Here is a 21,562-nt window from a genome sequence, read left to right as displayed (position 1 = left end):
TTGTCAAAACTTTTATTAAGAATTATATTGATTCTATTTTTTGGAACCATGAGTAAGTTCTTCAAATTGTTTTATACTTGTACTTCAACTTTCATTGACATATTGTAAGTTCCTCCACAGGTACTGTTGGTGCCGTGATGAAACGGCACCTATGCCTGCCTAAGGAGGAAATGGAGGCCACAGATGTCAGGCTCCAAACAATACATGGAGGATTTCACCCCATATCCAGTACCCAGAGGTTATCCACTAAGAGGAAGAAAGGAGGCCATGGACCAGTAAGTGTGAAGGCCACAATCCTGGTAGCAGATGATATGTAGTGAATACCAAAGGCAGCCGAACCCCAAGAAGGAGGAGCAGCAAGATGACAAGCAGGTTTGTCACTACTGAGGAAGTAGTGGACACTGGAAGATGAGAATGACACGAGCCGTGTCATTCTCATTGGTTAAAGGTGTAAAACAGGTGTAAAAACCTGTTCACATTTTACCCGCAGGCTTAAAAAGCTTCTGTCACAGACAGAGCCTTTAATGAGGTGAGGAACAGACTGCAAGATAAGAAAAGATTTTTTATCTCTTTTTATCTAAAGTTTTTTTTTCAAGGTGCACAATGAGGATAAAGGGCTTCATTTTTCTTATGGTGAACTTGGCAATTTCAACATCATTTTTCGAGAATGCAGTAAGAGTTCTTTGTCATTGTGTGTGTGTGTGAGTGAGAGAGAGGGGGAAATTTACTGTTTTATATATATAAAAAATTCAAATATTTTGTTTTCTTTTTTTGTCAGAATGGGCCAGAGAATGTGGGTAAGTTTAATTTTATATTTATATTTTTTTTTATTTTATGCAATTAATAGAATTTTTTTATGAATTAATTCTACTTTTAAAGAAGTCTCTCATCTTTCTTTGTAGTAATCTTAAAAGAAACAGACATTCCAGAGGCAAACAAGGGTAATACTCATTCATTCTTATATTATTCTAATGACTACTACCACACCAATACTAGTTTGTAAACCTCCCAGTTTTGCTTTTTTTTAGGTCATCGGCACGATGATATTGTGGAGGTGAGTTTTTCTTAGCAAAGTCTTGAAATCTAAATATCATTATAGCACATATGTATTTTGCATGTTTTGTGTTTATGTGCTTTTTGTTGTATATGTCACTGGCTTAGTCTCCAAGTGGGGAAAGGAGTGCGATTCTTGGTGACTACCTGTGGACATCCCCAGTCCCATATATCTTTGATCAAAGCCTTGGTATAAATATTTTATTTATTATTCATAACAATGTATTTGGTGTAAGCCCACCTGAGCTTTCTACTCTTCATTTTCTAAAGAGAAGGAAAATGTGAATTGATGATTGTAAAGCACTTAACGTAGGGCCATTCCATGTGAAATCATCCTACTCTAATCTATCAATATTATGGAGAAATCAAGAGTTTTAGGCATGTACATCAGTGAACCTTTTGAAAAATATCATAGGGGGGTCATCCGGCAGCCATGGATAATTTCACATGGAATGACCCAGTAGCGTGATAAAGTTTTTGGGCAGAGCTGAGAACTGCATTTCTGTGTTTTAAAATCATTTGCCGCTTGTGTTCACTATGTGGTTTATGTGCATTAACCAGTCTAACATTTGCTCCCATAACACCATTCTCACCCACAATAAGAGATAAATGCTCGAGGAGTCATCCTGCAAGCCTTTGACCAGTTCAAGCTCAAGTCATGCATTGACTTCAAACCAAGGGACTCTGAGAAGTATTACGTTGATGTCAAGAAGTTGGACGGGTGTGTATTGCTTTCTGTTACTGTGTTGTCAACCAGATTTTGAGAGTTAACTGTTAGATAATAAAAATATAAATATATATATATATATATATATATATATATATATAATATAAATATAAAAATATAAACCTACAGACATTCTGCTAATATTTTTTATTATGAAAACTATGCTTACAATTTAATGATAAACTGAGGACTTGTTTTGTTCTGTTGGTACATATCAATGAATGTGGCCTTTGGCTAGGTGAAGTGCATAAAGGTTCATTAATCAACATTTTTCTTTTTTATTTTAGATGTTTTTCAAGTATCGGGCGAGTAACACCCAATGGACAGGTCCTCTCCATCGGGCAGTTCTGTGATTCTGTGGCCACTGTTGAACATGAGTTTCTCCATGCGCTTGGCTTCTTTCATGAACAGTCCAGATATGACAGAGACGATTATGTGATCATTCAGTTTGAAAACATCGTTAAAGGTTTAAATAATGATTTCTCTACTAGTATTCGTAAATGAACCGGTCAATGTACCCAGATGTGTTGTGTATTCTCTTGAGTATCATCTTGAATTATGCAGAAAGCATCAACTGATGGCTGGTTTCATCATGTGTGTCCCCTAGGATATGAAAACAATTTTTTGAAAGCAAGCAGCGAAGAGAGCACCACCCAGGGAGTCCCATATGACTACTTTTCAGTGATGCACTATGGACAAAATTTCTTCTCCAATGGCAATGGGTCTACAATTATCACCAAAGATCCAGATTTCCAGAATGTGATTGGTCAAAGACTGGAAATGAGCTCAAAGGATGTTCTAGAGCTGAACCTCCTCTACAAATGCAGTAAGTGTATTCTGTCTCAAATGTCCCTGTGAACAAAAGGTGCATCTTTATCTGAGGAAAGGTACATAATGTGACCATGATGATGATGCTGTCAACATACAGTCTGATCCATGTGACAAATCATTCCTAGATTTGCAGACATGATCTCTGATCTGTTCTTACATTGCAGCCATAATCTTCAGATCTTTGATAGACTTAAAAACACATTTTAATTAAATATACTTAAATCAGAAAAACATGCCTTAATAGAGTGTTATTTATTCACTTCCACAGACTCTTCCATCACTTTCATGATGAAGTGTAGCTTTTCTGAAGGAAGCACGTGTCAGACAAGCCGCTGCTCACAGAGCAGCAATGGCTGGGAAATGGTAACACAGGCTCAGGGGGGTCCAAGTTCGGACCATACCGGTCTGCCCAATGGAAATGGCACAATTAGTAAGTTTCTTTAATAAAACAACATTATTCAGACATCCTGTTACTCCTTGGAAACTGTGGACAGCTCGACACTGTCAAAACAGTCACTCACATTTACCACAGTAGTATCAACACAGGCTGAAGCAGACAAGGACTGTCTGGACTGTGGTGCTCTTTGCTCTGGTGGTGGCTTCTTATCAGGTTTTCCATCTCCACGTGCTTGGCTTATTCTATGTTCTTCCTCATGCTACTGTTCTGTGTCGCCCTGTAACTTCCTCATAGCATCAAGTTTTCCAGTTTTAGTAGTGGGTGGGTGAGAGCTCACCAAACAAGATTCCTACTTCCGGGACTACCAGCCTGCCTCAGTTCATATAATGTTCATGAAATGTGTTGTTTTTGGTTGATCATAGGTCATCAAGCAGGTCACTTCATGCATGCCAGCACAGCAACAGGTCAGCAGGGAGACTCGGCCTGGCTGGAGACAAACATAATGAGTCCCAAAAGGGACTGTCATGTCCAGTGTCTCCACTTCTACTATTTCCACAGTGGCAACGAGTCAGACGAACTTAACATCTGGATGAGAGAGTTTCAAAATGAACAGGACACCACAGGAACCCTGTACCTGATGGGACAGATCACAGGTAATGTCACATTATTCAATCAGCCTCAGCTCACAAATGTCTAACTTACGTTTTTATCACACTGCTAAGCTATTGTGCACAGGTAATACAACATCCACAAATTGTTCTTCCAGGTCCTCCAACATCTCATTGGACGTTGCATCATGTTTCTCTGAATGCCACCAAGCACTTCCAGGTGGAGTTTGAAGTTCGTAAAGGAGCAGGACGCTCCAGTGGTGGCTTCTCAATTGATGACATTAATCTTTCTGAGACCGAGTGTCCACATGTGACTATTCAGCTTAATGACTTTAATATAAACACGCCTAAGGTAACATACAGTCCACGGCAGTACTCTGCAGAGGGCTACGCTTACCGGATATTGACAAGCATTACCGAATCAAACATTGTGATGTTTTTGCAACTCGTGTCTGGTGACTATGACGACAAGCTGCAATGGCCATGCTCATACAGGCAAGTCACTTTCCAAATACTCGATCAGAACCCCAACATCCAGCTGCAGATGTCAAAGAGACTGAGTTTTACTACAGACCCAACTTCATTGTATGGCAATGGTAAGTTTACGAAATCAAACATTCTCAAAAAGGCACAAACTCAAGCACAGAGTAATTTCATTCTAATTAAGTCTTCTGGAAACAGGTAACCTCTATTGGGATAACCCTCGTATCATCGGAACTAAAATTACGGATGAGTACAATGCAACAATGTTTGTCGGGCCTTCGTATGGTTATTACGTAAGTGTTGACATGCAAACCAGAGACTTCATCAAAGGAGGGAGCGCCATTTTCCTTGCCCAATTCAAAGGCAGGTCATATTGTGTGACTGCAATTTTCTAACAAAAATGTTTTTGTGATTTAAAATGTTGAAACTTTGTTCTTTTGATAGATATCTCTCCTCTTCTTAATGTGAGTGTCCTCCCATGCCCTGAAGTGCGACCACCGCAGATTAAAAACCCTTCCAGAAATCAGAACGTTGGTCCGTGCTCACAACGGTAGGACAGTGTGTCGGGATGTGTGTGTTAGGAATATACACTGAATCAGGGGATGAACATTTCTGACAAATAATGTGTTGACTTTTTACAGTGGCGTACCCACCACCCCTGCATCTTTTACAACATCTAACAACAGGTATTTCAAATTGAAAAGTATATACATTTTTTATGTTATATATATTTACTACATAGTCATGCAAACAGGTATCTGGGCTCACAGTAATCAAGAATTATGAAATAAAACTTTTTACAGTGTCGTACCCACCACCGATGCACCTCCTACAACAGATGACAGGTATTCCACATAAAAAAAAATCACATTTTTTGCATTTTTGTTAGAGATAATTGTTGGTAATAACACTGGAACCTTTATGTCAAATAATGTTTCAACTTTTTACAGCATCGTACCCACCACCTATGCTCCTCCTACGACAACAGATGACAGGTATACTGTGGTCTTCAACTATTTAATTAGTGTCATAAACAAGTATCTGTGCTCACAGTAAGCAGAAAAATGAACCTGCAGCGTAAACAAGAGATGACATTGACAGTCATCTCTTGTTGTACTGTGTTTGCCTCTAATTTCACGATACATCAATCACTCTGACATGCTTAGTGTAACCCAGCATCCTTTAGATTACATTTATCTGATGGGTTTTTTTTCTGTTTCATTCTGTTGCAGCATTTTTGGCTTCTCTCCTGCTGTGGTGGCCTCTCCTGTCCTCATTCTGTTGGCACTGCTGCTTCTGATGCCCTGATGTGAATATCCCATCTTCATATGTCCTCTTTACATGGACAGCACCACTGAATTTGCTTTTACTTGTTCTAAAACAAGGCTGCGCTGGGCATTGAATTCTGATCTGTGGCTGCCACTTGTTGAAACGTTTATATGCAGTACAATACTTAAAGGTGCATGGTTTAGGTGGTGGGATTATTTTTATAATTATTTGCACCTTTTTCCTTCTATATACTCAATTTTTAAAATAATATATACTCAGGAGATATATGCTGTCTAGGTCTTTTAGCTTTTAGCTTATAATTATATTTGTCTTAGACATTTTGTGCTGGCTTTGGATGCATATACTCCTGGCTCTTGCTCTTTTAGATAATAAATATAATACTATATGGTTTTTATACTTTAGAAATAACCTTGTATGTGTGTATTTAGCTACAGTATAGTCCCATTGGCCTTTTAGCATTCATTAAAAAGTTCTTTAAAAAGTGTGTTCCAGGGCACAACCCTCCCAAAGTGCACACACAAATATCTTCAAATTTTAAAGCTGTATTTAAACTGGTACAGGTGTGTAAACATTTTTACATTTTATAATTCTCGATATTGTGATTTTCCTTAATATTTTAAAATGAAAATGGTAAAGAAAAATACAGCAAGTTATATACATATAATCTATACAAGTAATTTACCTGCAGGTCTTACAAGTTAACCACCTAGAGGAATGCCCAACAGGTAGCGCACTTGTAGCCCATACAGCCTGGTAATCCTGTGGGGGGCGGTACAGATCCCCGAGTGCTTATGGTCAGACTGAGGACATGATGTGAATTACAGTTAGATTATGTATGTGTGTATTAGAGCTCAGTCACCACAGTGTAATCTTATGTAAGGGGAATTTCCAAAATATAAATAATTTAGGTTTAGTGTATTTTTGAGGCAATGGTTTATGCCAACTGAATTACTTTGAGTTCTGATTGAGAATATACTATCAACAGTGTATATCATTAAAATGAAATCATCAAACATCAAGTTGTACAAAAAGTAATCACATTTATTTCAATCCATGTTCATCATATATTATGTCTTACCACTTACTTTTATTTTCACATGTTCATGCATCACATGATGCCCACTGACATACAATACATCTCTCTATCCTCTGAGTATACCCAATACACCATACAGGAAAGACATTTGTGCTACAGTATGTAGGCATGGCTTGGCCAGTCCTGGCTCCTTGGTAGTTGTCTTTGTCTCTCTGTCTGCCCCAGAAATCACAGTTGTTAGAGAGTCTCTGAATCCAGTTCTAAAACTTAGTTCAAGTTCCTGTGTGTCTCTGTGCCGGTCCAAGCTGTGGCCTTTGAGCTGGTTACAGGCAGCCTCCGCAGCTCTAGCCAATGGTGACACCAAAGCCACACTGGAACTTGTTTTTGCGGTGATTGAGGAAAGCCCCCAGAGCCAATGTGAGAGGCAGTGGGAGCAGCTTCTTCTCAAGGGTAGCCCCGACAACCCAATTACTGTCAACTGTCCCTATGGAAAGGAAAGAAGAATTATTTTAAAAACCTTTTTGGATAGTTATGTTAAACTTGTATTTTAAAACAATGTTTATTTACCTTTAAAGAGCAAGTTAGCTTTGGGAACGTCCAGCTGGTAGCCAAAGGATGTTGTGGTATCTTGCATCCTTGTGCTGGCCTCAAATTCAACACCTATCTGCAACTGTTAATAAAACAAACTGAATTAAGTTTAAGAAATTGGTAACATAATGTTATTACAATTCTTTATTCTTTTTACTCCATAAACACCATGACTTTATAAACATGTCCGCACAGGATGAGGTGTGATTTTCACAATAACCTCTTGATGTCCAGCAGAAACTTTTTTGTTTTATGAAGGAAACACTGTACAATGCACATCCTCATATTTTCTCATGTTAACTACCTGGTCATTGGCTTTATGATAGTACGTAGCATGAACTCCTGCTCCTCCTAAAGTTAACGTAGCAACATAGTTGTCACCTGAGGAGAAAAACAGCTTTACAACATTGATCACACACACACATCATAAAGCAATGAGATGGATGACTGAAATACGCAACATATATGTCAAGTATATTCACTGAGTTATCTTGCAGTGCACAGTTTAAAAAGGGTATATTTACCTGTGTACCTGCCCAATAGGGAGGTGACGGCCCCTTCTTCGCCTGGCCTCCTGTGATACACCAGCTCCCCGCCCAGAACTAGTGCTGGTGTGATAGACTGGAGATAGTGGGTCACCAAAATGCCTATAGAAAAACCCATTACATACAGTAGGTCAACATGTCACCATTTTCTTAGTAACTACATTTCTAAAGGTGCTATGAAAATCTGCCCATGAATTAGGTATGTGTAAAAATATGAAATTACACAAACCTGCACCAGCTGAAACCGATCAGCATGGCTAACTTTATCCTTCCTGTAAAAAGAATACTACAAGTAGCCATAGTCCATATTTACTTGTTTCCAGCACTATTTCACCTCCTTTGCATTGAAAAAGATCACCACTGACCACAGAGATATGCAATGTTAAATGATAAAACGCACAAAGATTGAACCATGTGCCAACACAAGAGGCTACAGTGTCATCTAGTGGTTGAAATATGACAAAGCAGTGCAGGGACTGCAGTTATTTGAATGTCTCTCTAAAATCTGTTTTCTTTTTAGGATGTTTAGGACATTTAATACAAACAAAGTAAACTGATGGACAGGGGATAAAAATTTTTCAAACAAATTTACTAAAAAAATAAATAAATCTATATATACTGAAGTCTTAATACAGAAATTCCATGTTAGATCACCCAAACCTTCAGTTAACACTGATCACACAGTTTTACAGCATCAGCTAAAATAAATACTGTAACATAAACAATGACAAATGATTTGATAATGAAATGTGAAAAAGACAGAAACAATAGCATTATATCCCTCTGTTAAGTGTGATATGTAATTGTTAAGTAAAATATATGCATGTGGTACAGGTAATGGGTAATTTTTCAAGAGTTGTTAAATACTCTTATTGTACCTTCAGTGATTTTAAGTATACACATTCAGTGCTCTAGTGGATCATATTAAGTTCATAACTGATATTTCTGACACTGTAAAAAACTCATGCTTCTTTTAAAAAGGCATTTCACACAGCGCTTCATGTACCTTGTGTACCATGCATGCTTGTCATGTTATATGAGCAAATGTAAGAAAAGTTTTAATTAAATTTTAGATAATTAAAATCTGATCAATTATATTCACTTTGTGGCCTCAGTTTATTATTATTACAGTGAATAATGAGGAACATAAATACAAAGCTGAGCAGGATGTTCTTTCAGACCTGCAGCAACAAAGAAAGAAAACATATCTGTCAATAAGAACATTTGGTAGAGATCTGTAACAGACTGTGGGTTCAACTGCATTAATGTACCAACATGCCGTGTATTCATTCCTCATTTGCACATAACTTCTTTTCATTAGTGCTCATTGCGACCTCAGTGTCCTTGACATGATGATGACAGGTTGAAGAGTCTTTGGTTATGTATTTTCTCTGGTGTGTCATAAAGACAGTCACCTGTTCCAGTATATTGAGTCATTGTTCACCACTCAAAGTGGAAAGAAAACCTATGTTTTTTTGTTTTTTTTGTTTTATCAGACCTTTTGACAAGCAGGCCACAGTCCGTGAAGATGCATGGTATTTTGTCTTCTACTCAACTTCTATTTCACTCAACACTGGCTCCCTACAAGGGTGAGCCCACTCTTGAAAGTGCTAATCACATATGACTGCCCTGCAAGCATTGTGACATTTGCTCTGTTGTTTGGTAGTCTGATCTATATGAAAAAGATGGTGTGGACTCCACAATCCTTTAAGCTTTGTTCTCAGGTAGTATGGATCCAGCTTAGAGGAGATGCTGTGGAGCTGGTGACCACTGTCAAATACTTGGGCTTACACAATGTCAGATAATAAGACTCAGGTGCAGCTGCTGTCCTGAGGGTGTGAGGTTATTTTTAAAATACAAATGCTTGAATGATACATTGAGTTAAATTTGTTTTTGTTGCCACTGTGTTTCAAAGGCGAAAAATAGAAAGGAGGCGAGAACAAAAGAGAAGCAATCTGTCTTATGTGTTTTGAAAAACATGTTAAAATAACAACTTGATTTCAACAACACAGAGTGAATACCAAGGATGCTGGGCTGTGTGAGGTAATACGACTGAAAACACATGACAACATCAAACCCTGAGAACAACTAGTATCAGTGAATACTTGGGACAGACGTCTGTGTCTCCAGTTTTTTTCTTAGCCTTTCAACACATGCTGTAAGAGCTGCTGACAGAGAAAAATGTGGGAAAGCCTGCTTTACACATCCAGCAGCACAGTGACGTTTTACAGGATGAAAAACAGCACAATCATAATCCCGATATGGATAATTCATAGTATATGTATAGTGAAATGTTGTAATAAATGCACCTGATATTGACTGAGAAGGAAATCAGTGAGCCTGAATTTAGCAATTCATCTCATGTCATCTTGTCAAAACTTTTATTAAGAATTATATTGATTCTATTTTTGGAACCATGAGTAAGTTCTTCAAATTGTTTTATACTTGTACTTCAACTTTCATTGACATATTGTAAGTTCCTCCACAGGTACTGTTGGTGCCGTGATGAAACGGCACCTATGCCTGCCTAAGGAGGAAATGGAGGCCACAGATGTCAGGCTCCAAACAATACATGGAGGATTTCACCCCATATCCAGTACCCAGAGGTTATCCACTAAGAGGAAGAAAGGAGGCCATGGACCAGTAAGTGTGAAGGCCACAATCCTGGTAGCAGATGATATGTAGTGAATACCAAAGGCAGCCGAACCCCAAGAAGGAGGAGCACCAAGATGACAAGCAGGTTTGTCACTACTGAGGAAGTAGTGGACACTGGAAGATCCTACCAGTGGTTAGACAAGGCTGGACTGAAAGACAGCGCAGAGACGCTGATCATAGCAGCACAAGAACATCCTCCCAGCCATCAGTATCCATCAGGACCCAGTCCAGCACATGCTGGGTCGTGTGTAAGATGCTATTCGGCGTGTACATGGAATGCCGTAACCAAGTAGCTGACATAATGTACAGACAGGTCTGTGCTGAGTATTTGCTAGAAGTAAAGAATGTCTGCGAGGTCACGTCAATGTCATTAAGAGACAGTTACATTATGTGTTGTATTAATGAAATGCAAGTTGGATCATCCTGTGATTTTCATTTTCACTCGGATTTTCAGCATGATTCAGAATCTAGCCTTCAGTGTGTTTATGATTTTGGCTTTCATACAATGCATAGTTTGTTGTGAAACCGCAAAACTCCTAAAACGTTTTATGAAATATTTTGGAATTTGAAAAAGGTTTTTGTGTTTTCTTCAGTGAGATGCTGATTATTTGGTTTATTTGCCCTTGATTTTGCTGCAAAAAGTAAGTTTTACTTTTTTATCATAACCCTTGTTTTGTGTTCGGGGACCTGTTATTATTTTTCATCAAAAGTAAAATGATGCAACCAATTATTGTTTTTTCAAACTGAGACTCATTGGCCTACTTAACGTAAAATGGTTTCATTGTGTTGAATTAAAAACCCAAACCGGCTAAGTACCATATATATGAACACCATACAAGGCTTAATGACTGAAGCTGGACCAACCAATGAGAATGACACGAGCCGTGTCATTCTCATTGGTTAAAGGTGTAAAACAGGTGTAAAAACCTGTTCACATTTTACCCGCAGGCTTAAAAAGCTTCTGTCACAGACAGAGACTTTAATGAGGTGAGGAACAGACTGCAAGATAAGAAAAGATTTTTTATCTCTTTTTATCTAAAGTTTTTTTTTCAAGGTGCACAATGAGGATAAAGGGCTTCATTTTTCTTATGGTGAACTTGGCAATTTCAACATCATTTTTCGAGAATGCAGTAAGAGTTCTTTGTCATTGTGTGTGTGTGTGTGAGTGAGAGAGAGGGGGAAATTTACTGTTTTATATATATAAAAAATTCAAATATTTTGTTTTCTTTTTTTGTCAGAATGGGCCAGAGAATGTGGGTAAGTTTAATTTTATATTTATATTTTTTTTATTTTATGCAATTAATAGAATTTTTTTATGAATTAATTCTACTTTTAAAGAAGTCTCTCATCTTTCTTTGTAGTAATCTTAAAAGAAACAGACATTCCAGAGGCAAACAAGGGTAATACTCATTCATTCTTATATTATTCTAATGACTACTACCACACCAATACTAGTTTGTAAACCTCCCAGTTTTGCTTTTTTTTAGGTCATCGGCACGATGATATTGTGGAGGTGAGTTTTTCTTAGCAAAGTCTTGAAATCTAAATATCATTATAGCACATATGTATTTTGCATGTTTTGTGTTTATGTGCTTTTTGTTGTATATGTCACTGGCTTAGTCTCCAAGTGGGGAAAGGAGTGCGATTCTTGGTGACTACCTGTGGACATCCCCAGTCCCATATATCTTTGATCAAAGCCTGGGTATAAATATTTTTTTATTATTCATAACAGTGTATTTGGTGTAAGCCCACCTGAGCTTTCTACTCTTCATTTTCTAAAGAGAAGGAAAATGTGAATTGATGATTGTAAAGCACTTAACGTAGGGCCATTCCATGTGAAATCATCCTACTCTAATCTATCAATATTATGGAGAAATCAAGAGTTTTAGGCATGTACATCAGTGAACCTTTTGAAAAATATCATAGGGGGGTCATCCGGCAGCCATGGATAATTTCACATGGAATGACCCAGTAGCGTGATGAAGTTTTTGGGCAGAGCTGAGAACTGCATTTCTGTGTTTTAAAATCATTTGCCGCTTGTGTTCACTATGTGGTTTATGTGCATTAACCAGTCTAACATTTGCTCCCATAACACCATTCTCACCCACAATAAGAGATAAATGCTCGAGGAGTCATCCTGCAAGCCTTTGACCAGTTCAAGCTCAAGTCATGCATTGACTTCAAACCAAGGGACTCTGAGAAGTATTACGTTGATGTCAAGAAGTTGGACGGGTGTGTATTGCTTTCTGTTACTGTGTTGTCAACCAGATTTTGAGAGTTAACTGTTAGATAATAAAAATATAAATATATATATATATAATATAAATATAAAAATATAAACCTACAGACATTCTGCTAATATTTTTTATTATGAAAACTATGCTTACAGTTTAATGATAAACTGAGGAGTTGTTTTGTTCTGTTGGTACATATCAATGAATGTGGCCTTTGGCTAGGTGAAGTGCATAAAGGTTCATTAATCAACATTTTTCTTTTTTATTTTAGATGTTTTTCAAGTATCGGGCGAGTAACACCCAATGGACAGGTCCTCTCCATCGGGCAGTTCTGTGATTCTGTGGCCACTGTTGAACATGAGTTTCTCCATGCGCTTGGCTTCTTTCATGAACAGTCCAGATATGACAGAGACGATTATGTGATCATTCAGTTTGAAAACATCGTTAAAGGTTTAAATAATGATTTCTCTACTAGTATTCGTAAATGAACCGGTCAATGTACCCAGATGTGTTGTGTATTCTCTTGAGTATCATCTTGAATTATGCAGAAAGCATCAACTGATGGCTGGTTTCATCATGTGTGTCCCCTAGGATATGAAAACAATTTTTTGAAAGCAAGCAGCGAAGAGAGCACCACCCAGGGAGTCCCATATGACTACTTTTCAGTGATGCACTATGGACAAAATTTCTTCTCCAATGGCAATGGGTCTACAATTATCACCAAAGATCCAGATTTCCAGAATGTGATTGGTCAAAGACTGGAAATGAGCTCAAAGGATGTTCTAGAGCTGAACCTCCTCTACAAATGCAGTAAGTGTATTCTGTCTCAAATGTCCCTGTGAACAAAAGGTGCATCTTTATCTGAGGAAAGGTACATAATGTGACCATGATGATGCTGTCAACATACAGTCTGATCCATGTGACAAATCATTCCTAGATTTGCAGACATGATCTCTGATCTGTTCTTACATTGCAGCCATAATCTTCAGATCTTTGATAGACTTAAAAACACATTTTAATTAAATATACTTAAATCAGAAAAACATGCCTTAATAGAGTGTTATTTATTCACTTCCACAGACTCTTCCATCACTTTCATGATGAAGTGTAGTTTTTCTGAAGGAAGCACGTGTCAGACAAGCCGCTGCTCACAGAGCAGCAATGGCTGGGAAATGGTAACACAGGCTCAGGGGGGTCCAAGTTCGGACCATACCGGTCTGCCCAATGGAAATGGCACAATTAGTAAGTTTCTTTAATAAAACAACATTATTCAGACATCCTGTTACTCCTTGGAAACTGTGGACAGCTCGACACTGTCAAAACAGTCACTCACATTTACCACAGTAGTATCAACACAGGCTGAAGCAGACAAGGACTGTCTGGACTGTGGTGCTCTTTGCTCTGGTGGTGGCTTCTTATCAGGTTTTCCATCTCCACGTGCTTGGCTCATTCTATGTTCTTCCTCATGCTACTGTTCTGTGTCGCCCTGTAACTTCCTCATAGCATCAAGTTTTCCAGTTTTAGTAGTGGGTGGGTGAGAGCTCACCAAACAAGATTCCTACTTCCAGGACTACCAGCCTGCCTCAGTTCATATAATGTTCATGAAATGTGTTGTTTTTGGTTGATCATAGGTCATCAAGCAGGTCACTTCATGCATGCCAGCACAGCAACAGGTCAGCAGGGAGACTCGGCCTGGCTGGAGACAAACATAATGAGTCCCAAAAGGGACTGTCATGTCCAGTGTCTCCACTTCTACTATTTCCACAGTGGCAACGAGTCAGACGAACTTAACATCTGGATGAGAGAGTTTCAAAATGAACAGGACACCACAGGAACCCTGTACCTGATGGGACAGATCACAGGTAATGTCACATTATTCAATCAGCCTCAGCTCACAAATGTCTAACTTACATTTCTATCACACTGCTAAGCTATTGTGCACAGGTAATACAACATCCACAAATTGTTCTTCCAGGTCCTCCAACATCTCATTGGACGTTGCATCATGTTTCTCTGAATGCCACCAAGCACTTCCAGGTGGAGTTTGAAGTTCGTAAAGGAGCAGGACGCTCCAGTGGTGGCTTCTCAATTGATGACATTAATCTTTCTGAGACCGAGTGTCCACATGTGACTATTCAGCTTAATGACTTTAATATAAACACGCCTAAGGTAACATACAGTCCACGGCAGTACTCTGCAGAGGGCTACGCTTACCGGATATTGACAAGCATTACCAAATCAAACATTGTGATGTTTTTGCAACTCGTGTCTGGTGACTATGACGACAAGCTGCAATGGCCATGCTCATACAGGCAAGTCACTTTCCAAATACTCGATCAGAACCCCAACATCCAGCTGCAGATGTCAAAGAGACTGAGTTTTACTACAGCCCCAACTTCATTGAACGGTAATGGTAAGTTTACGAAATCAAACATTCTCAAAAAGGCACAAACTCAAGCACAGAGTAATTTCATTCTAATTAAGTCTTCTGGAAACAGGTAACCTCTATTGGGATAACCCTCGTATCATCGGAACTAAAATTACGGATGAGTACAATGCAACAATGTTTGTCGGGCCTTCGTATGGTTATTACGTAAGTGTTGACATGCAAACCAGAGACTTCATCAAAGGAGGGAGCGCCATTTTCCTTGCCCAATTCAAAGGCAGGTCATATTGTGTGACTGCAATTTTCTAACAAAAATGTTTTTGTGATTTAAAATGTTGAAACTTTGTTCTTTTGATAGATATCTCTCCTCTTCTTAATGTGAGTGTCCTCCCATGCCCTGAAGTGCGACCACCGCAGATTAAAAACCCTTCCAGAAATCAGAACGTTGGTCCGTGCTCACAACGGTAGGACAGTGTGTCGGGATGTGTGTGTTAGGAATATACACTGAATCAGGGGATGAACATTTCTGACAAATAATGTGTTGACTTTTTACAGTGGCGTACCCACCACCCCTGCATCTTTTACAACATCTAACAACAGGTATTTCAAATTGAAAAGTATATACATTTTTTATGTTATATATATTTACTACATAGTCATGCAAACAGGTATCTGGGCTCACAGTAATCAAGAATTATGAAATAAAACTTTTTACAGTGTCGTACCCACCACCGATGCACCTCCTACAACAGATGACAGGTATTCCACATAAAAAAAAATCACATTTTTTGCATTTTTGTTAGAGATAATTGTTGGTAATAACACTGGAACCTTTATGTCAAATAATGTTTCAACTTTTTACAGCATCGTACCCACCACCTATGCTCCTCCTACGACAACAGATGACAGGTATACTGTGGTCTTCAACTATTTAATTAGTGTCATAAACAAGTATCTGTGCTCACAGTAAGCAGAAAAATGAACCTGCAGCGTAAACAAGAGATGACATTGACAGTCATCTCTTGTTGTACTGTGTTTGCCTCTAATTTCACGATACATCAATCACTCTGAAATGCTTAGTGTAACCCAGCATCCTTTAGATTACATTTATCTGATGGGTTTTTTTTCTGTTTCATTCTGTTGCAGCATTTTTGGCTTCTCTCCTGCTGTGGTGGCCTCTCCTGTCCTCATTCTGTTGGCACTGCTGCTTCTGATGCCCTGATGTGAATATCCCATCTTCATATGTCCTCTTTACATGGACAGCACCACTGAATTTGCTTTTACTTGTTCTAAAACAAGGCTGCGCTGGGCATTGAATTCTGATCTGTGGCTGCCACTTGTTGAAACGTTTATATGCAGTACAATACTTAAAGGTGCATGGTTTAGGTGGTGGGATTATTTTTATAATTATTTGCACCTTTTTCCTTCTATATACTCAATTTTTAAAATAATATATACTCAGGAGATATATGCTGTCTAGGTCTTTTAGCTTTTAGCTTATAATTATATTTGTCTTAGACATTTTGTGCTGGCTTTGGATGCATATACTCCTGGCTCTTGCTCTTTTAGATAATAAATATAATACTATATGGTTTTTATACTTTAGAAATAACCTTGTATGTGTGTATTTAGCTACAGTATAGTCCCATTGGCCTTTTAGCATTCATTAAAAAGTTCTTTAAAAAGTGTGTTCCAGGGCACAACCCTCCCAAAGTGCACACACAAATATCTTCAAATTTTAAAGCTGTATTTAAACTGGTACAGGTGTGTAAACATTTTTACATTTTATAATTCTCGATATTGTGATTTTCCTTAATATTTTAAAATGAAAATGGTAAAGAAAAATACAGCAAGTTATATACATATAATCTATACAAGTAATTTACCTGCAGGTCTTACAAGTTAACCACCTAGAGGAATGCCCAACAGGTAGCGCACTTGTAGCCCATACAGCCTGGTAATCCTGTGGGGGGCGGTACAGATCCCCGAGTGCTTATGGTCAGACTGAGGACATGATGTGAATTACAGTTAGATTATGTATGTGTGTATTAGAGCTCAGTCACCACAGTGTAATCTTATGTAAGGGGAATTTCCAAAATATAAATAATTTAGGTTTAGTGTATTTTTGAGGCAATGGTTTATGCCAACTGAATTACTTTGAGTTCTGATTGAGAATATACTATCAACAGTGTATATCATTAAAATGAAATCATCAAACATCAAGTTGTACAAAAAGTAATCACATTTATTTCAATCCATGTTCATCATATATTATGTCTTACCACTTACTTTTATTTTCACATGTTCATGCATCACATGTTGCCCACTGACATACAATACATCTCTCTATCCTCTGAGTATACCCAATACACCATACAGGAAAGACATTTGTGCTACAGTATGTAGGCATGGCTTGGCCAGTCCTGGCTCCTTGGTAGTTGTCTTTGTCTCTCTGTCTGCCCCAGAAATCACAGTTGTTAGAGAGTCTCTGAATCCAGTTCTAAAACTTAGTTCAAGTTCCTGTGTGTCTCTGTGCCGGTCCAAGCTGTGGCCTTTGAGCTGGTTCCAGGCAGCCTCCGCAGCTCTAGCCAATGGTGACACCAAAGCCACACTGGAACTTGTTTTTGCGGTGATTGAGGAAAGCCCCCAGAGCCAATGTGAGAGGCAGTGGGAGCAGCTTCTTCTCAAGGGTAGCCCCGACAACCCAATTACTGTCAACTGTCCCTATGGAAAGGAAAGAAGAATTATTTTAAAAACCTTTTTGGATAGTTATGTTAAACTTGTATTTTAAAACAATGTTTATTTACCTTTAAAGAGCAAGTTAGCTTTGGGAACGTCCAGCTGGTAGCCAAAGGATGTTGTGGTATCTTGCATCCTTGTGCTGGCCTCAAATTCAACACCTATCTGCAACTGTTAATAAAACAAACTGAATTAAGTTTAAGAAATTGGTAACATAATGTTATTACAATTCTTTATTCTTTTACTCCATAAACACCATGACTTTATAAACATGTCCGCACAGGATGAGGTGTGATTTCACAATAACCTCTTGATGTCCAGCAGAAACTTTTTTGTTTTATGAAGGAAACACTGTACAATGCACATCCTCATATTTTCTCATGTTAACTACCTGGTCATTGGCTTTATGATAGTACGTAGCATGAACTCCTGCTCCTCCTAAAGTTAACGTAGCAACATAGTTGTCACCTGAGGAGAAAAACAGCTTTACAACATTGATCACACACACACATCATAAAGCAATGAGATGGATGACTGAAATACGCAACATATATGTCAAGTATATTCACTGAGTTATCTTGCAGTGCACAGTTTAAAAAGGGTATATTTACCTGTGTACCTGCCCAATAGGGAGGTGACGGCCCCTTCTTCGCCTGGCCTCCTGTGATACACCAGCTCCCCGCCCAGAACTAGTGCTGGTGTGATAGACTGGAGATAGTGGGTCACCAAAATGCCTATAGAAAAACCCATTACATACAGTAGGTCAACATGTCACCATTTTCTTAGTAACTACATTTCTAAAGGTGCTATGAAAATCTGCCCATGAATTAGGTATGTGTAAAAATATGAAATTACACAAACCTGCACCAGCTGAAACCGATCAGCATGGCTAACTTTATCCTTCCTGTAAAAAGAATACTACAAGTAGCCATAGTCCATATTTACTTGTTTCCAGCACTATTTCACCTCCTTTGCATTGAAAAAGATCACCACTGACCACAGAGATATGCAATGTTAAATGATAAAACGCACAAAGATTGAACCATGTGCCAACACAAGAGGCTACAGTGTCATCTAGTGGTTGAAATATGACAAAGCAGTGCAGGGACTGCAGTTATTTGAATGTCTCTCTAAAATCTGTTTTCTTTTTAGGATGTTTAGGACATTTAATACAAACAAAGTAAACTGATGGACAGGGGATAAAAATTTTTCAAACAAATTTACTAAAAAAAATAAATAAATCTATATACTGAAGTCTTAATACAGAAATTCCATGTTAGATCACCCAAACCTTCAGTTAACACTGATCACACAGTTTTACAGCATCAGCTAAAATAAATACTGTAACATAAACAATGACAAATGATTTGATAATGAAATGTGAAAAAGACAGAAACAATAGCATTATATCCCTCTGTTAAGTGTGATATGTAATTGTTAAGTAAATATATGCATGTGGTACAGGTAATGGGTAATTTTTCAAGAGTTGTTAAATACTCTTATTGTACCTTCAGTGATTTTAAGTATACACATTCAGTGCTCTAGTGGATCATATTAAGTTCATAACTGATATTTCTGACACTGTAAAAAACTCATGCTTCTTTTAAAAAGGCATTTCACACAGCGCTTCATGTACCTTGTGTACCATGCATGCTTGTCATGTTATATGAGCAAATGTAAGAAAAGTTTTAATTAAATTTTAGATAATTAAAATCTGATCAATTATATTCACTTTGTGGCCTCAGTTTATTATTATTACAGTGAATAATGAGGAACATAAATACAAAGCTGAGCAGGATGTTCTTTCAGACCTGCAGCAACAAAGAAAGAAAACATATCTGTCAATAAGAACATTTGGTAGAGATCTGTAACAGACTGTGGGTTCAACTGCATTAATGTACCAACATGCCGTGTATTCATTCCTCATTTGCACATAACTTCTTTTCATTAGTGCTCATTGCGACCTCAGTGTCCTTGACATGATGATGACAGGTTGAAGAGTCTTTGGTTATGTATTTTCTCTGGTGTGTCATAAAGACAGTCACCTGTTCCAGTATATTGAGTCATTGTTCACCACTCAAAGTGGAAAGAAAACCTATGTTTTTTGTTTTTTTTGTTTTATCAGACCTTTTGACAAGCAGGCCACAGTCCGTGAAGATGCATGGTATTTTGTCTTCTACTCAACTTCTATTTCACTCAACACTGGCTCCCTACAAGGGTGAGCCCACTCTTGAAAGTGCTAATCACATATGACTGCCCTGCAAGCATTGTGACATTTGCTCTGTTGTTTGGTAGTCTGATCTATATGAAAAGATGGTGTGGACTCCACAATCCTTTAAGCTTTGTTCTCAGGTAGTATGGATCCAGCTTAGAGGAGATGCTGTGGAGCTGGTGACCACTGTCAATACTTGGGCTTACACAATGTCAGATAATAAGACTCAGGTGCAGCTGCTGTCCTGAGGGTGTGAGGTTATTTTTAAATACAAATGCTTGAATGATACATTGAGTTAAATTTGTTTTTGTTGCCACTGTGTTTCAAAGGCGAAAAATAGAAAGGAGGCGAGAACAAAAGAGAAGCAATCTGTCTTATGTGTTTTGAAAAACATGTTAAAATAACAACTTGATTTCAACAACACAGACTGAATACCAAGGATGCTGGGCTGTGTGAGGTAATACGACTGAAAACACATGACAACATCAAACCCTGAGAACAACTAGTATCAGTGAATACTTGGGACAGACGTCTGTGTCTCCAGTTTTTTTCTTAGCCTTTCAACACATGCTGTAAGAGCTGCTGACAGAGAAAAATGGGGAAAGCCTGCTTTACACATCCAGCAGCACAGTGACGTTTTACAGGATGAAAACAGCACAATCATAATCCCGATAGGGATAATTCATAGTATATGTATAGTGAAATGTTGTAATAAATGCACCTGATATTGACTGAGAAGGAAATCAGTGAGCCTGAATTTAGCAATTCATCCATGTCATCTTGTCAAAACTTCTATTATATGATTCTATTTTTTGGAACCATGAGTAAGTTCTTCAAATTGTTTTATACTTGTACTTCAACTTTCATTGACATATTGTAAGTTCCTCCACAGGTACTGTTGGTGCCGTGATGAAACGGCACCTATGCCTGCCTAAGGAGGAAATGGAGGCCACAGATGTCAGGCTCCAAACAATACATGGAGGATTTCACCCATATCCAGTACCCAGAGGTTATACACTAAGAGGAAGAAAGGAGGCCATGGACCAGTAAGTGTGAAGGCCACAATCCTGGTAGCAGATGATATGTAGTGAATACCAAAGGCAGCCGAACCCCAAGAAGGAGGAGCAGCAAGATGACAAGCAGGTTTGTCACTACTGAGGAAGTAGTGGACACTGGAAGATCCTACCAGTGGTTAGACAAGGCTGGACTGAAAGACAGCGCAGAGACGCGATCATAGCAGCACAAGAACATCCTCCCAGCCATCAGTATCCATCAGGACCCAGTCCAGCACATGCTGGGTCGTTGTGTAAGATGCTATTCGGCGTGTACATGGAATGCCGTAACCAAGTAGCTGACATAATGTACAGACAGGTCTGTGCTGAGTATTTGCTAGAAGTAAAGAATGTCTGGGAGGTCACGTCAATGTCATTAAGAGACAGTTACATTATGTGTTGTATTAATGAAATGCAAGTTGGATCATCCTGATTTTCATTTCACTCGGATTTTCAGCATGATTCAGAATCTAGCCTTCAGTGTGTTTATGATTTTGGCTTTCATACAATGCATAGTTTGTTGTGAAACCGCAAAACTCCTAAAACTTTTTATGAAATATTTTGGAATTTGAAAAAGGTTTTTGTGTTTTCTTCAGTGAGATGCTGATTATTTGGTTGATTTGCCCTTGATTTTGCTGCAAAAAGTAAGTTTTACTTTTTTATCATAACCCTTGTTTTGTGTTCGGGGACCTGTTATTATTTTTCATCAAAAGTAAAATGATGCAA

General features: G+C 38.3%; 4 protein-coding genes across 5 annotated transcripts; 2 read left to right on the top strand and 2 right to left on the bottom strand.

Moving 5' to 3' along the window:
• Positions 1-503: 503 nt before the first annotated feature.
• LOC114447966 (meprin A subunit beta-like) lies at positions 504-6,404 on the top strand. Of its 2 annotated transcripts, XM_028424536.1 has the most exons (17): positions 504-672; positions 779-797; positions 903-941; positions 1,029-1,054; positions 1,162-1,243; positions 1,657-1,774; positions 2,068-2,246; positions 2,388-2,606; positions 2,880-3,041; positions 3,431-3,661; positions 3,775-4,212; positions 4,298-4,462; positions 4,544-4,649; positions 4,741-4,785; positions 4,903-4,944; positions 5,050-5,094; positions 5,332-6,404. In XM_028424536.1, the coding sequence occupies exons 1-17, from the start codon at positions 604-606 to the stop codon at positions 5,405-5,407; spliced, it is 2,061 nt and encodes a 686-aa protein (XP_028280337.1). In that variant the 5' UTR covers positions 504-603; the 3' UTR covers positions 5,408-6,404. The 2 variants fall into 2 exon arrangements, with proteins under 2 accessions (XP_028280337.1, XP_028280338.1); XM_028424537.1 differs by lacking the exon at positions 5,050-5,094.
• Positions 6,405-6,757: 353 nt separating this feature from the next.
• Positions 6,758-7,788, bottom strand: LOC114447978 (mitochondrial import receptor subunit TOM40 homolog). The gene is made up of 4 exons (XM_028424552.1): positions 7,538-7,788; positions 7,318-7,394; positions 6,993-7,095; positions 6,758-6,909 (listed from the first exon to the last, which is right to left on the bottom strand). The coding sequence occupies exons 1-4, from the start codon at positions 7,674-7,676 to the stop codon at positions 6,770-6,772; spliced, it is 459 nt and encodes a 152-aa protein (XP_028280353.1). The 5' UTR covers positions 7,677-7,788; the 3' UTR covers positions 6,758-6,769.
• A 3,402-nt stretch (positions 7,789-11,190) lies between these two features.
• LOC114447968 (meprin A subunit beta-like) lies at positions 11,191-17,052 on the top strand. The gene is made up of 17 exons (XM_028424540.1): positions 11,191-11,343; positions 11,452-11,470; positions 11,575-11,613; positions 11,701-11,726; positions 11,834-11,915; positions 12,328-12,445; positions 12,719-12,897; positions 13,039-13,257; positions 13,528-13,689; positions 14,079-14,309; positions 14,423-14,860; positions 14,946-15,110; positions 15,192-15,297; positions 15,389-15,433; positions 15,551-15,592; positions 15,698-15,742; positions 15,980-17,052. The coding sequence occupies exons 1-17, from the start codon at positions 11,275-11,277 to the stop codon at positions 16,053-16,055; spliced, it is 2,061 nt and encodes a 686-aa protein (XP_028280341.1). The 5' UTR covers positions 11,191-11,274; the 3' UTR covers positions 16,056-17,052.
• Positions 17,053-17,162: 110 nt separating this feature from the next.
• LOC114447980 (mitochondrial import receptor subunit TOM40 homolog) lies at positions 17,163-18,430 on the bottom strand. The gene is made up of 4 exons (XM_028424554.1): positions 18,184-18,430; positions 17,964-18,040; positions 17,641-17,743; positions 17,163-17,557 (listed from the first exon to the last, which is right to left on the bottom strand). The coding sequence occupies exons 1-4, from the start codon at positions 18,320-18,322 to the stop codon at positions 17,418-17,420; spliced, it is 459 nt and encodes a 152-aa protein (XP_028280355.1). The 5' UTR covers positions 18,323-18,430; the 3' UTR covers positions 17,163-17,417.
• Positions 18,431-21,562: the final 3,132 nt, after the last annotated feature.

Source organism: Parambassis ranga, chromosome 16 (genome assembly GCF_900634625.1).
Source record: "Parambassis ranga chromosome 16, fParRan2.1, whole genome shotgun sequence".
Classification (NCBI taxonomy): domain Eukaryota; kingdom Metazoa; phylum Chordata; class Actinopteri; family Ambassidae; genus Parambassis; species Parambassis ranga.
This window is presented reverse-complemented; position numbering and strand designations above follow the sequence as displayed.

What these genes read in the sequence shown, in the direction of transcription:
- LOC114447966 (XM_028424536.1), top strand. Translation starts at nt 604, where the DNA reads ATGAGGATAAAGGGCTTCATTTTTCTTATGGTGAACTTGGCAATTTCA. An exon ending in CATTCCAGAGGCAAACAAGG is followed by an intron (nt 942 to 1,028) that starts GTAATACTCATT and finishes GCTTTTTTTTAG; the next exon opens with GTCATCGGCACGATGATATT. An exon ending in GTTTGAAAACATCGTTAAAG is followed by an intron (nt 2,247 to 2,387) that starts GTTTAAATAATG and finishes TGTGTCCCCTAG; the next exon opens with GATATGAAAACAATTTTTTG.
- LOC114447978 (XM_028424552.1), bottom strand. Translation starts at nt 7,676, where the DNA reads ATGGGTTTTTCTATAGGCATTTTGGTGACCCACTATCTCCAGTCTATC. An exon ending in CCTATTGGGCAGGTACACAG is followed by an intron (nt 7,395 to 7,537) that starts GTAAATATACCC and finishes TTTTCTCCTCAG; the next exon opens with GTGACAACTATGTTGCTACG. An exon ending in AGCTAACTTGCTCTTTAAAG is followed by an intron (nt 6,910 to 6,992) that starts GTAAATAAACAT and finishes TCCTTTCCATAG; the next exon opens with GGACAGTTGACAGTAATTGG.
- LOC114447968 (XM_028424540.1), top strand. Translation starts at nt 11,275, where the DNA reads ATGAGGATAAAGGGCTTCATTTTTCTTATGGTGAACTTGGCAATTTCA. An exon ending in GAACCTCCTCTACAAATGCA is followed by an intron (nt 13,258 to 13,527) that starts GTAAGTGTATTC and finishes TCACTTCCACAG; the next exon opens with ACTCTTCCATCACTTTCATG. An exon ending in CAATGGAAATGGCACAATTA is followed by an intron (nt 13,690 to 14,078) that starts GTAAGTTTCTTT and finishes GGTTGATCATAG; the next exon opens with GTCATCAAGCAGGTCACTTC.
- LOC114447980 (XM_028424554.1), bottom strand. Translation starts at nt 18,322, where the DNA reads ATGGGTTTTTCTATAGGCATTTTGGTGACCCACTATCTCCAGTCTATC. An exon ending in ATCATAAAGCCAATGACCAG is followed by an intron (nt 17,744 to 17,963) that starts GTAGTTAACATG and finishes TTTTATTAACAG; the next exon opens with TTGCAGATAGGTGTTGAATT. An exon ending in AGCTAACTTGCTCTTTAAAG is followed by an intron (nt 17,558 to 17,640) that starts GTAAATAAACAT and finishes TCCTTTCCATAG; the next exon opens with GGACAGTTGACAGTAATTGG.